Genomic DNA, 15,459 nt, shown 5'->3' with positions numbered 1-15,459 from the left:
CAATCTTATCAAGGAAAAAAAAGCATTTTCTTTACAGGTCTATTTTTCTTACTTGAGTTCATTCTAAATTATTTTTTGTATTGAGTTAAATGGTAATCTACAGGGAATATAGGCATGTCACCTTCTACCCCAGTGCACTTTTCACTATTATCATGAAAGGGCTATCTTTGGATAATGAAAACAATCCAACAGAGACTTGACCTCATCATCTCGTCATACCAGGGTGTCTGAAGGCTTGATCAGCATGCTAATATTATCACTGCATGAATGATAAATGATTGACAACGGAAGTACATTGATGACTTCATTAGCACACAGAACAGAGGCATAATTACACATGCCAACATTGTCATTGATCGTGAAATAACATAGTTAAGGGTAACATTCAACATGTCAATGCTAGCTACCAGGATAAATAATGCTCTTATGTGTCACTGAATGAAATTTGTAAAGTTAAATATACTTTTAGGCAAATTTCACTGATTGGATGCTCTATCACGCAAAGTCGTGGTGAAGTGGTTCAGTCACTGACTCTTAAACCAAGGGTCGAGAGCTCAAATCCCACCTGGCGCTAATGTCCTTTGGCAAGGCACTTATCCACATTTGTCACTCTCCACCCAGGTGTTAAATGGGTACCCAGTAGGATGTGAATGTCAATGTGATTAGATTGGCACGTGTGCACCGACAAATGGTTGCCTGGCCAGGATACTCCCCAGGGAGTGGAGATGGTGCACTTTGTGTGGAACAGTGATGGATCCAATGACCCGGTCATTTTGCCTCCGATGAGGATTCTGCTAGGATCGAAAGCTTAGGCCCCTTTTGACTCTACAATGTAAAGCACTTAGAAATCAACGTATGAAATGCGATATAAATGTAACTATTATTATTATTATTATTATTCCTTCAGGAAATTTCAATGTGATTGCTCAAACAAAATATATATATATAAATATGATGAATGCATCTATCATTTCAATATCTTGTCTCTGTGAGTTTTGTATCCCTGATGAAGACACAAGGTTTGCTTCGTAAACTTGGACTTGGAAATAAACTTTGGTGGAACTGTAATGCATTACCTGTCTCTTTTGTCTTATCTGTGTCCAATACGCGGAATGTAATATCGTTATTGTGTAAGTGGAGGTGTGTGTGGGGGGGGGGGGGTAGCATATCACTTTTATCAACATAATCATCCTTAAGTATTACTTTAATACATCATGACAGACAAACATTTATGTATATTTGGAAAATGCATGTTTATTGTGATGCATTTATTGTGTCCTGGGAAATGTTCCAATTGAACTAAAAGGAATTTTGAAAGGCCTAATAATGCATTCACTAAAGAGGTGAAGGATCCTGAACAAAAACTGTTCCACCAGAGTTCAAGCACAGGATCTCCATCAGTGTAGAAACCAGTCAGTGCTATTGTTGCTGTTGTCTTTGTGCCATATTTAAGGTCATTTCCTGTTGAGATGAGTGATGCTTTTGAACTAGGCATACAGTGTCTATCCGAATATTAGAGCTTTTAAGAAACAAAAAAGGGCCTCCCCCTTTGTTTCGGCATAGCTATTAGGCAACGAGAATTGAAATCTATTACTTACGATGAGCAGATATTCCTTTCTCTCTCACTTTCATTCTTTATCTTTTTATCTCTTCTATTCTATCCATGCACACACACACATAATTATGATGGAATCAAGGACATGGTTTTTTTCCAGAAAAGTATGTCACTTCACAACCCATGACTTTTATCTTATGTATGGACAAAACTTTTGCACTGAGGACATGTTATATCATTGTGAATCAGGATCATTTCAACTGTACCTCTCTATGCAAGATCATATGATTTGGGACCATTTGCTGTGTACAGAGTACGTCTTCAGTGTGTTGTGTGCCGGGGGGGGGGGGGGGGTTACTTGACTAAAAAAGTAGTTGGTATGTGCCGCGGGCAAGACAAAAAACAGGGGCCTTGGAGTGGGTTTATTTTAAAAAGGAGGGTCCTCGGAACAGGCTTTGGAACTACAAACGTTTGTGAAAACGGGGTCCTTGGAACGGGTCGCCTGCGTGTGAGTGCGTGTGCATCCCTATGGAACGGGCATATGTGCATACAGCTAGCCCGGCGGCACGGGCGCTGCGTGCGCTAGCGCAGAGGCGATGGTCGGACAGTGCTCTGCGGCCGCTTTTCACTAAAATTGCGGCTCATTGTAGCAGATCAATGCGGCCGGAGCGGCGTAACAGAAAATATACAAAGCTTTGGAGCGGATTTCTTTCTTCTTTTTTCTCGATAAGAAGAAAATTTTAATGCTTTGGAATGGCTTTCTTTTTTCTTTTTCTCAATAAGACAAAAATGCTATGCCTTGGAACGGAAATTTGAGTGTAAAAATGAGGGTCCCCTCTGCGGCATATACCCACTATGCATTATATACTGAGTGCCCCCCACCCCCCCGGGGTTGTGTGTCCTGGGTCCATAAGTATAATTTATGAGTGTGTCCTTATTTTCCAGCATGGTTCCGTGCACATACATCCTCTTATTTCCTGTACCTTTCCCTCTTCAAGCATAGATTATGAAACCCCGCGGGGGGGGGGGGGGGGGCACTCAAATTATTTTTTAATGGGGGTTGTGCCTCACGAAACTCTGAAATGGGGGTCTAAGGAACTGACTAAATAAAAAGGGCAAAGTACGGGGTCTTGGGAACTAGATGTATACTGCGGTGTGTGAAAAAGAGGGTCTACGGGAACGGGATCACGGCACTGTAGGTAGAGCGCTGAGCATGCGCTCGCCATGCTTGGAGTGGCTGCTAGTTATTATGTAGGGAGTTGCGAAGCCGTACATGCATCTTTTGCATGCGGTGCTCGCACTTGACAATCTTGGCAGGGCTGGGGAACTGAGATGTCTCTTAATGGGGGGTCTTGGGAGCGGGGCTGGGCAGCTTCTGAACTGAAAATTAGGTCTGAAAAAGGGGGTCATCAAAGCAGCATGTCCCTGTACCACCAATATATGTTAGTGCCCCCCCCCCCCCGGTGAAAACCATTCCTGCGTACAGTCATACCTTCTTCAAAATAACACTAGGCAGCAGGATTTTTTCTCTGTTATACGCTCTTGATCAAAAGGAGACAATGACTGATGCAATTTATAAAACAGTGATGCTAGACTCTCTGCAAATATATATGAAGGTAGGTCCTTCTTCCATAAGTGAGTCAGACAATATCAGATGCACTGACCACTGTAACTTCATTATGAAGTTGATGATAAATAGACCAGTTCAACAGGTGGATGCAATTTAAAGAGAAAATGCAGTTCAATCAGATAAATACAACAAGGTCTCCTAACTTTAGATTATCTTTATTTTGAATTAAAAACATAAGATAAAGACACAGGTATGGGCAATTGGAGAATAGGTTTAAAACCATTTTTTATGAAACTAAAAATAAATGGCTTGTGAGGATCGTCTGTGTTCATAGATCAGGGATGGAGAGGGGGTGGCCACACCCTTTCAATAAAAACTGGGGGGCCTCTCTCGAAAGTGTGGGTTGAAGAAGGGAGTCAAATTAAAAACTTTCGGACCTACAGTGGGGGGGGGGGGCTTTCCACGAATGGCTGTGTTTTGTATTTTTCTGATCCAGTTGTTTCTATGAAAATTTTCATCAATTAGTAACAACAATAAAATATTAATAAATTAATAGAAGAAAAAAAGAGCTTGCATTTTTGTTGATTTTGAATAAAATTACATATTAATGAAGTTCATAATTCTTGAACTCACCCCCCACACACAAATCCACAAAGCCATATAAAACTACAGAATTAAGAGAAATAGCATGTTTCCTGTTCTGAATAAATTTGCAATTTTTCATATTAGTTTGGAAGCTCTATGCAACAATATTGGAAAAAAGAACAAAACTAAACCAGCCAAAAATAGAGAAGTGGGGGAGGCGCGATAGCTCAATCGGTAGAGCGGGGGTTTCGGATTCCGGTGACCCGGGTTTGATTCCCAAGTGGTGCACTAGTGCCCTTTGGTAAGGCATTTATCCTCATTACCAGGTCCCTCGGAAAGGACTTTAAACCGTTGGTCCCCTGGTTGCTTGCTCACAGGCATTCGTGCTTTCTTAGCAGTCAGGTAAAAACCTCGGTATAACAAGTATCATTTCGGTTTGGTTTTTGAGCTGTGATGCACGGACATTTGTAGTTGGACAAAGACACACATACTTCAACTATCTTACATGGGGCGGGTCCACAAGGCCAATTCTTTTCATAGTGTTCTTCTTTCATTAGGATGTTTGTCTGTGTCAAAGGAAAAGTTTCCGCTTAGCATATATCCAAACAGTGTTCAATTAAAACTGAAATATCATCTTTATATTACCACAATATTCATGAAATTGAGAATGACATCCTCTTTTGATCATTGGTAATGCAATTTTATTCAAAATCAACAAAATGCAAGCTCTTTATTCTCCTATTAATCTATTAATATCATATCATTATTATTTGCAAAATGATTTTCAAAGAAACAACTGTTTCAGAAAACTGCTTCACAGAGCCATTTGTGGAACCCCCCCCCCCGTTTTGAAAAGGTGCATTAATTTGTCTCCCCTCCAGCAATCCACACTTTCAAGAAAAGCTCCCCCAGTTTTCTCGTTCCAACTCCATAAATGACAGAAAACAACTCTTTGATAAAGGGTAGTGAATAACTGTCATTCTATTGGCCAATAGTTTGCTATCCATAGAATTTGTCATTGATAAGAAGTGTTATAGAACAAGGACCAGTCATGAAATGAGATCAAAGACAGAAATTAACATATAGCAGAATAGAAAAGTGCACCATGGTGAAGGCCATCTGTATTGAAATTGAAGAATCTAGATCATCATCATTTGTCATCATCAGTGACCTGCAGCAATTATTTTTGACAAATCATCATGGTTTGTCATCACTGATGAAGTGTATTATTCAATTTTAGCCTCAAAATAGGTCAGTTTGCAGAGCTAATGGAGAGTCTATAGAGGATGTGAATCTCGGATTTAGACCTTTCAAAACTCTCAATAGAGATGCATTTAGGGATCTCAATCAAGAATCTACTTTGGGATTTTACAGTCATATGGTCTATTCTTATTTTGTTCTTTTGACATCTATTCCCGATTTCATCTAGAACCCAATTTTATCTAGTACCCAATTTCATCTAGTAACCAATATCATCTAGTACCCAATATCATCTAGTACCCAATTTCATCTAGTACCCAATATCATCTAGTACCCAATATCATCTAGTACCCAATTTCATCTAGTACCCAATTTCATCTAGTACCCAATATCATCTTGTACCCAATTTCATCTAGTACCCAATATCATCTAGTACCCAATTTCATCTAGTACCCAATATCATCTAGTACCCAATTTCATCTAGTACCCAATTTCATCTAGTACCCAATTTCATCTAGTACCCAATTTCATATAGTACCCAATATCATCTAGTACCCAATTTCATCTAGTACCCAATATCATCTAGTACCCAATTTCATCTAGTACCCAATTTCATCTAGTACCCAATTTCATCTAGTACCCAATATCATCTAGTACCCAATTTCATCTAGTACCCAATTTCATCTAGTACCCAATTTCATCTAGTACCCAATATCATCTAGTACCCAATATCATTTAGTACCCAATTTCATCTAGTACCCAATTTCATCTAGTACCCAATATCATCTAGTACCCAATATCATCTAGTACCCAATTTCATCTAGTACCCAATTTCATCTAGTACCCAATTTCATCTAGTACCCAATATCATCTAGTACCCAATTTCATCTAGTACCCAATTTCATCTAGTACCCAATATCATCTAGTACCCAATATCATCTAGTACCCAATTTCATCTAGTACCCAATTTCATCTAGTACCCAATTTCATCTAGTACCCAATATCATCTAGTACCCAATTTCATCTAGTACCCAATTTCATCTAGTACCCAATATCATCTAGTACCCAATTTCATCTAGTACCCAATATCATCTAGTACCCAATTTCATCTAGTACCCAATTTCATCTAGTACCCAATTTCATATAGTACCCAATTTCATCTAGTACCCAATATCATCTAGTACCCAATTTCATCTAGTACCCAATTTCATCTAGTACCCAATTTCATCTAGTACCCAATTTCATATAGTACCCAATATCATCTAGTACCCAATTTCATCTAGTACCCAATATCATCTAGTACCCAATTTCATCTAGTACCCAATTTCATCTAGTACCCAATTTCATCTAGTACCCAATATCATCTAGTACCCAATTTCATCTAGTACCCAATTTCATCTAGTACCCAATTTCATCTAGTACCCAATATCATCTAGTACCCAATATCATCTAGTACCCAATTTCATCTAGTACCCAATTTCATCTAGTACCCAATATCATCTAGTACCCAATATCATCTAGTACCCAATTTCATCTAGTACCCAATTTCATCTAGTACCCAATTTCATCTAGTACCCAATTTCATCTAGTACCCAATTTCATCTAGTACCCAATATCATCTAGTACCCAATTTCATCTAGTACCCAATTTCATCTAGTACCCAATTTCATCTAGTACCCAATTTCATCTAGTACCCAATATCATCTAGTACCCAATATCATTTAGTACCCAATTTCATCTAGTTCCCAATATCATCTAGTACCCAATTTCATCTAGTACCCAATTTCATCTAGTACCCAATTTCATCTAGTACCCAATTTCATCTAGTACCCAATTTCATCTAGTACCCAATATCATCTAGTACCCAATTTCATCTAGTACCCAATTTCATCTAGTACCCAATTTCATCTATTATCCAATTTCATCTAGTACCCATTCATTTAAATTGATTTTGCAGAAAAGTCAGTTCATAGTAATATGTATGACTGTGAGCATAATTTAGCACAAATTCAAAAAATGACTTTGTGATTTTGAGCCACTGGGTCTTACACAAATTCCTCTTTCAGGCAAGTTTTAATGAATAATAATACTTGCAAAATCAAACGACAATCCAAGATGGGATGATTTATATGCCATGTATTAAAACCTGTTGAACTCATTACGATTTGAATTTGGCAATGAGATTCATTTGGCAGCATTCATTGTCTACAGCTGTCTCCCTCTTCATACAAGAGCAGGTTTAGTGTGTCAACAAATTGCATGCAACAGGTGAATGGAATCACTTGTGTTTAAGCACTCCAAACACATAACACATGAATAGATATGGATTACAGAACTGGATTTCTGGACATGAAGTTTAACACAATTAAAAGTAAAAGAAAATAGTTGCAGCAAACAACTATTTCATAAGAAACTTTTAAAATCAAGGTTAATTACATGTACTACCATCTAGATCTGGTACACTGAAATCAACTCAAGTTGCAAAATCATGAAATCTTAGCTGAAAACTTGATAATTCTGATAATTAACACAAAAAGGCATATGTGGGACAGATTATCATTATTGCTCGGAAAAATGCCTGACATTTCATATGGAATTCTGTGCTTATTTTGCTAATTTCTCAGCAATTACACATTTTCTTTCAGAGCCATTTGGCACATATTTTTTTTATTTATCGATGCAAACAATTGGGTGGTATTTTCATTGGATTCTGTTTGAACTCATTTTGAGATAATTACCACAAGTGGTTTCCATCTTTAAGCTAGTTGCCTTATCCATGCAAAAACCTGTAGTAAAACTTTGGCTGATGTATCAATGGGTGCACAGAAATAGAAAACAAATCTTTCTCTGAGCATGTTCAAAGCACTGGTAAAGAAGGGCAGATCAAGAGTAAAATAGATGAGTGGTAGTTGAAGACTGTAACATCAAGGCTTAGTACTACAATCTTGGTAAATAATTATATGCAGATACTAGTTCTGAGATAAGGGGCCTGCTTCATAAAGATAGTAATTTGCCATCATGGTTACTACCATGGAAACCTTGATTGTAATTGGCTAATGGGACCTGTTTCCATAGTAAATGCCATAAAGACCTGGGCCCATCTTACGAGTTACGATTGATCCAATCAATCGTAACTCTTTGGGAATCCATCAATGTCATAATTTTTATACAGGGAATTTGTAAAATGTCCTTTGTATACAAAGGAAAACACACCAAATTGTCAAGAAATCAATGAATTTTTGGATATACATTCATATCTAAATATTTTTTGGAGCAAACATGCATTTTATATGTTGACTTTGCTGGCTTTCCATAGTTGTGATTGATCAGATCAATCATAACTCTTTGTAAGATGGACCCCTCAACTTGCTGTAATAGGATGCTACAAACCTCTTTCCATGAGCATGTTGAAGAGTGATGCATTGGTAAAGAATAGCAGGTATGCAAAGAGTTGTGATGTAATCTGAGTATGAACTCCAACCTCGTGTAGGAGGTCATAAGTCGACTGAAAGATGTAGATGACCTTGTCCATACCGCTGTTGCTTGGTGAACTGCGTCCATCGTTTGATTCATCCAAGAATGGGTTAGAATCGAGAACCGCTGGTAGGACTACATAGAGCGTCTGAAATGAATGATCAATAACAGGAGAAATATTGATGAGATCAGGTTATCACCTTATACAGACTAGAGACATAGAATCTCTCAAAGACTTTCATGTCAGAGAGCCAAAACAAAAGCTAGCAGCGTATGGACGAAAGAATATCAAAATCTGGTAACGGTCAGTTTAAAGATCAATGAAAGACCCAGTAGCCTATAATAATTAATTGAAATCAGGTGTACTGCTATTTTAACAATATTTCAACAACATATTTCCAATAATATCATTGCGTTGATTTAAATTCATGACATAAATTTGTTATACTCATTGTCATATTGCACTGTGACTTTCTTTGATGTGAAGCTTGTACATGGGTAAAAGTTCTCAAAAGAATGCACATAGTTACACTAGTAAAAGTAAGTTCTCATAAAGTCGGCTTTGATCAATTAGTTTAATGATCACATAATCTTTCTAAAAAAACAACAAAAAAACTCAATCATGAACCTTCCTTGCAATATCCTTTCTACCTAATCTCGAATCTTTAAGAACATCCATAGTAGTTCCTGAGTATGGCATAGAGGAAGGGCAGACGCTTCCCTCTATGAATGAAAGGACTCATCGGATATTAGGTTTACATTCTCAGACCATGTCATATATATCCTTATGAAAACCATTCTAAGCCCCCTGCTCTCCCTCAAATTTCCCCCTCTTCCCGTCTAACATGATTATGTGCTTTCTCCAAGATAAGTCTGCAATGTCAGGATACCATCTATGACACCGTGAAACATTAGAATTCAGAGTGAATTTTTTGTTTGTTTCAGTATTAAACTGTGGAAAAAGATTTATTTTAATGCATAAACACACATGGGCCTCTTTCTTTCAATATAAAAGAGCCATTTGTCACACAAGATCTAAACTCTTAAAACTGTTACTGAGCTTTGTTGCACTATGTCTGACAAGTCTAAATAACATTTCCACCAATGATAAAGATATGCTATGACTATTACCAAAAAAATCTAATGAGGTTTAAAAAGATAGGCTATGTTACATTATGATAAAAAAATAGATAATACTAGATTCAATTTCTTCTCTTTGGCATGCAAGTAACCATAGCTACAGGCCAAAGCAATTGAAATCTATGGAGTGTTTAGGTTTACAGACAAGAAGTGCCTTTACGTGTTGTAGAAAAGATAAAACTTAATACATCAAAATTAGAGATAAACATGATCTTTTACGTGTAATGTAGAGAATAATTTTTTGCTTAGAGGGGCGTTTCATTACCCAGAAGAGGGCCCCGTATCTGAAAATTACTCATCTACACAAACATGACTTTTCAATTTGAAGCATTAATTCAGTCAATTTGATATTATTTCTTAGGAATTATTTGAGAGGGGATGGGACATTCATAATGGTACAAGAGAGTTTACAAATATAATGGGGGAGATGATTTATTGACAAGCCCATAGGAGGGCTGATTATTAAAGGGTTTTACAGAGAGTAGTAACAGTCAGACATCATTATAAAGAATTATGCATAGAATTTTAGTCAAACGCGTAGCCAGGATTTCATTTTGGAGGGGGCGGTAAATGCACGCGAAGCGTGCCAACACTTACAGAGCGTGCGAAGCGCGCTCCCTAGGGGGTGGGTGCAGGGAGGGGGAGTTTCCCCCTCCTGTGCAAAGCGCGGAGCTTTCGGTGTTTCATAAATTAAAATGAAAAGGAGCCGTCTCTCTTGTCTCTAGTACCTATATCAGCTCCAATTCGGTTGACTATATTGTGATTTTGAACCTTGTTTTCAAAAGTGATTGCGAACGCACAAAAAAGTAATACAATGGAGGAAATTAAAATGATAATAACCCCGCTAATGCGTTTTATCATTTTTTGCAAAGGAAAGGGTCCCGAGAAAAGGGTATTCTCTAAGATATATTGAATACTTCCCTTGGAAAGATCAGATTTGATTACAAACAATTTAACAACGGTGCATATCTTTAACTCGCAAGACAGAGGAGAAGAAGGGTATATGCCGGGACGAAGATATTCCTCCCCGCGCAGAGCAATGAAATTCTGGAAGGGCGGACGTTTCATCAAATTATCCCATCGGCTCTAATTCAATTGATTTTCTAAGATTATTGAACTTCATTAAAAGGAAAATAGTGCGCAAAAAGTTGAAACTTCTGTGATTTATTGAAATTATATTTAAAAAAAAGGATGATGTATAATTTCTTCGACTTATCCTGAAGCGCTTAATTTTGAATGATAAAGAAACTTAAGTGTCATTCAAAATTTCAAACTGAGGGTGCAAAACAGGATAGGAGATGAATGTGCAGGGAAATGACATGAAGTTTAATAGAATTCAATACAAAAATATTGTACTTTTTTATTTAATACGACACAAATTTTATACCTTCCTCTTTTTAAATTAGGAAACTGCCCCAAATTTGTGGTTGTTTAGTAATGAACTGAAAAGCGGGAGAAGTTGTCTATACGGAGGTGACGGCAGAAATTGATTTAAAGATTGTACCCGCCCGAAGCCGACCCGACCAGAAGTTGCGCGATCAATTTAAAAAAAAAGAAAACTTCATATACTTCGGCCTAACCTTACTCTGATTCCATGCCCTAATGTATACATTTGAACCTTATGTGGCAAGAAACACATAGCTGAGGTAGAAAAACAGGGTTAGAGAAAGGGTAGGGGAAACAAAGGGGAACTGCAATGTTGTCTTTTAACCGCGCATAGCGCGGAAGCAAAATTCATATATATAAATTTAGAGCAAGAGTGAAGGAGTTTCTCGTTTGAGAAAAAAAAAAAGAATAAAAAGAATAAACCCACATCTAGAAGGAAAATGTAAATCAGCATTCATATAAGGCTTCTCCCATATAATCTTAAACCGGTACTCTCTGCTTTTCCTTTTCTCTTTTCATGTCATTCCTTCCTTTCTGCTAGTACTACCACCCCTCGCCATCCTTGCCCCTATATCTTATCCACTCCCCATCTCTTTATTCCTACCTCCCTTCCATCCCTCACATAACCCCTCCCATTCTCAGATATCTCCTTCCAACTTTAGATCAATTGCATTTTTAAATCCACCACAGGATAAAGCAAGATTAAATAAATCAACAACACTAAACATCACCTTGTAAAGTACCAAACACAAATACAAATCCCCAGTTCATGACTTGCATGTTGTATCATTGGAAAATTGAGCTACATGAAAACTTTATTCTGTTAAGACGGCTTTTGACTGGATAAAACCACAGCATTAATGTGAAGTCTGGTATATCCTTGTCACGTCTTAGGATCAACTGACTCATCAGCATAGGCCTGTTCGCACAAACAACAAGCATGTTCATACCAACAATGGGCCTGTTCACACCAACATTGGGCCTGTTCAGACTAACATTAGGCATGACACCTTCACACAACATTGGGTGTGCTTAATTAAATTTCTAAGGCTGCAAAAAGAAACAAGAATGATAATCATAATGAAACACAAAAGAGTTTTATTGGGGACATCCCGATAGACCGCGGGTCCGTTAGACCGCGGGTCCGATAGACCGCGGGTCCGATAGTCCGCGGGTCCGATAGACCGCGGGTCCGATAGTCCGCAGTGTGTGTAAAATTATGATCAGATATATCAAATGTCATCGAGAGGTCCAAAGGTCAAATGATACAAGGCCATGGGGTTCTATCAGGTGCAGATCCATGGGGGGGGGGGGGCGAGGAAGAACTGCCTCACCCCCAACCCCCAGCTCAAAAAAAGAGGGGGGAAGAGGGGAAAAGGGAGAGAATAAAAAAGAAAGAGGAAGATGGGAAAAGAAGAGAATAGAAAAGAGAGTAAGAAGGAGAAAGGAAGAGAAGAAAAAAAAGAGAAGAAAAAGGGGAAAGGAAAGACAAAGAAAATGGGAGAAGAAAAGGGGAAAGAAGAGAAAAAAGAGAGGAGGGAAAAGGAAGAGAAGAAAAGAAAGGAGAAAGGGAGAGAAGAAAAGAAAGGAGAAAGGAAAAGGAGGAAAAAGAAGAAAAAAAAGAGGAAGGAAGAGAAGAATATTTAAATAGAGGAAGATGGGAAGAAAGATAAGAAAAAAGAGAGAGAGGAAGAGGGGAAAAGAACAGAAGAAAGAGAGAGAGGAAGGGGGAGGGAGAGAAGAAGAAAAAAAGATTAAAAGAAAAAAAGGGGGAAAGGAAAGAAAAAGAAAAAGGGAGAAGTAAAGGGGGGAGAGAGAAAAAAGTGGAAGAGGGAAAAGAAAGAAAAGAAAAGAACGGAGTAAGGAAAAGGGGGAAAAGAAGAAGAAAAAAAGAGGAAGGAAGAGAATAATATTTAAAGAGAGAGGAAGATGGGAAAAGAGAAGAAAAAAAGAGAGAGTAAGGGGGGAGGAAGAGAAGAAAAACGAGAAAAGAGAGAGGCAGAGGGAAAGAAAAGACAGAAAAAGAGAAGAAAAGGGGGAAAGAAAAGATGGGGGAAAAGGAGAAGAAAAGGGGGAAAGGAAGACAAGAAATTAAAGAAAAGGGGAAAATAAAGAGAAGAAAAAGAGAGAGAGAGAGGAGGAAAAGAAGAGAAGAAGAAAAGGGGAGAGGAAGAGGGGGAAAGAAAGAGAGAAAGAAAGAGAAAGGAATGAAGGGGAATGAGGATAAGAGAAAGAAAAAAAGAAAGAAAATGAGATGGGAAACGGAAGAGGGATGTTGACCTGGACGTCGATTTGATGGCGCCAAAATGACGTTCGAACTATGGGGCGCCGAACTGATGTTTGAACTGGGAGGGGGGGGCGCCAAATTGATGTTCGAACTAGGGGAGCGCTAATTTGAATTTTGACCATAATGCGACAAATACATGTTTCAGAGAGGGGGAGGGAGGGCAAAGTTATATTTCACATGGAGGCGCCAAGTTTATGTTTAACCGAGGGCGCCAAATTGACCTTGAACTTAGGGGGCTTCATGCAAATTCATTTTCGACCGGGGGCGCAACATTGCTCGTATTGCCTGTTTATAGTGAAATATATATCCTGCCCAAAAAACTTAAATTAATGCGGCTGAATTAAAATATCCCGTTTTTACGATAACAGACAAAAACAATGTTTTCGAGTTTTAAGTCTGTTTAGCGAGATAGATACCCTGTTGAGGGTCACAAAAAAGGGTTCTTATCAAATTCAGCTCGCGCTAGTATGCATCCTCTGCCTCAATCCCACATGTAAGTGTTAGTGTTTTTCAAGTCAACATACATAGGCCGATCCAGGGGGCAAAGATTTTGCCCCCCCCCCCCCCATGGTGGCGCAAAAAAGGGTAAGAAACAGAAAAAAAGAGAAAAAGGACAAGCAATTAAAATAGGAATTATACCTTAGTCCTTCTTAAGTCAGTATATAAAAAAATTGAGCTCGCGCTTTGCGCTGGCATAAATAGATTGTTTAGTTATATACGCATCCCGACCTTACAGTTTTTTATGCGAACGAGAAGCACAAGCTGAAAATATTTGATATTCTAACCTGACAACTGAAAATGTATTTTTAATTTCATCATTATAAAAGTTTTCAGCTAGCGCTTCGCGGTCGCATTCTTTCATCATAACAACTACTAACATAGGCGGATCAAGGCGGCCCGAGGGCAACCCCCCCCCCCTATTGACAGAGCAAATAAAATGGGAAAAACGGGGAAATAAAAAAGGGGGAAAGAAAGGAGAAAAAAGAAGACGAAACATAAAAGGAGGAAGACGAGTAAATGAAATAAGGTAAGGAGAAGACTTGGAAAACAATTTTTAAAAATATTTAATGTCACTATATTAAAGTTTCGCTCGCGCATCGCGCTCGCATTGCCTGTTCAATGAGATACATATCTTGCTCAATATGCTGATATGTAGTTTAAAATATCAAGTTTTGATATATATATATATACAAAACATAATTCAGCTCGTACATTGATCTTTCATTATTTTGTTTTATTTACCAATTTATGTTTTTAAGTGCTCTGGAAAATGTCCGTTTTATAGGTATTTGTATTTCATATAAGATTCTCTAAATATACCTTTTCAGGTGTCTCGATTGTAAAAAAAAATGATAAAGGCCTATGAGCTAGCGCTGTGCGCTCGCATTTTGATTGGTGAGTAATGTATACCTATTTATTCTATAACAATTAAACTACTTAAATCCCCCCCCATTAAAAAATTCCGGATCGCGATTTGCGCTCGCATTATTTGCTAAAAATATATCAACCAATGAATCATATTCATGATTACAAAAATACATAAAATATCAGGTTTTCAGGCCTCATGCACTGTCAAAAAATTTCACACACTCATTAGGCTTAACAGATTAATAAATATGAAATGAAATTTGTATGAATTCATAAAAACTAAATTGTCCCTTTTTCAGAAATAAATATTGACAAGTTTTAGGAAAAGAAATAGAAGATAGTCATCATTCTTATATGATGACAAAATGTCCTTAGGCCTAAAATGTCTCGATCCTAGGTCAAAATAATAAATAAATATCAGCTCGCGCTTCGCGCTCGCATTATTATTATAGTGCTATCAAATTTCCCTATTTAAAAAAAAAAAGGTTTCGATACCATTAATCATGATTTCCTATTCTTTTTGTTAAAAGAACTCAATTTTAAAGATTCGTTTTTAAGATGGATAGAAACGTTATATAATGGTGCATGTGGACGTTTTTTTAATTTTGGTTGGATATCAGATAAATTTGCAATAGAGAGAGGCGTAAGGCAAGGTTGCCCACTTTCGGCATATTTATTTATTATTGTTGCAGAGGTTTTAGCTCAGAAAATTAGACAAAATAATCAAATACAAGGGATCCAAATTCCACATAGATTGAACGATAGAGATATACGTATCGTACAATATGCAGACGATACAACAATTTTTACTGATTCTATACAATGCATCAAAAAGATAATGCAAGAAGTCGAGACGTTTGGAAAATATGCTGGGCCAAAAATCAATTGGACTAA

At 37.6% G+C, this 15,459-nt stretch overlaps 1 protein-coding gene across 1 annotated transcript in view; it reads right to left on the bottom strand.

Annotated features, from left to right (window-relative positions):
• LOC129269587 (tyrosine-protein phosphatase non-receptor type 13-like) overlaps window positions 1–9,063 on the bottom strand; it is a 34,884-nt gene extending 25,821 nt beyond the window's left edge. The window contains exons 1-2 of the mRNA XM_064105771.1: window positions 9,013–9,063; window positions 8,301–8,532 (exon numbers count right to left, since the gene is read on the bottom strand). Coding sequence (XP_063961841.1) covers window positions 8,301–8,532; window positions 9,013–9,063 — 283 coding nt within the window. The remainder of the gene's footprint in view (window positions 1–8,300; window positions 8,533–9,012) is intronic.
• Window positions 9,064–15,459: the final 6,396 nt, after the last annotated feature.

The sequence above is a fragment of the Lytechinus pictus genome, chromosome 10, assembly GCF_037042905.1.
Source record: "Lytechinus pictus isolate F3 Inbred chromosome 10, Lp3.0, whole genome shotgun sequence".
Classification (NCBI taxonomy): Eukaryota; Metazoa; Echinodermata; class Echinoidea; order Temnopleuroida; family Toxopneustidae; genus Lytechinus; species Lytechinus pictus.
The sequence above is the reverse complement of the archived record's forward strand: the minus strand, read 5'-3'. Positions and strand labels throughout refer to the sequence as shown.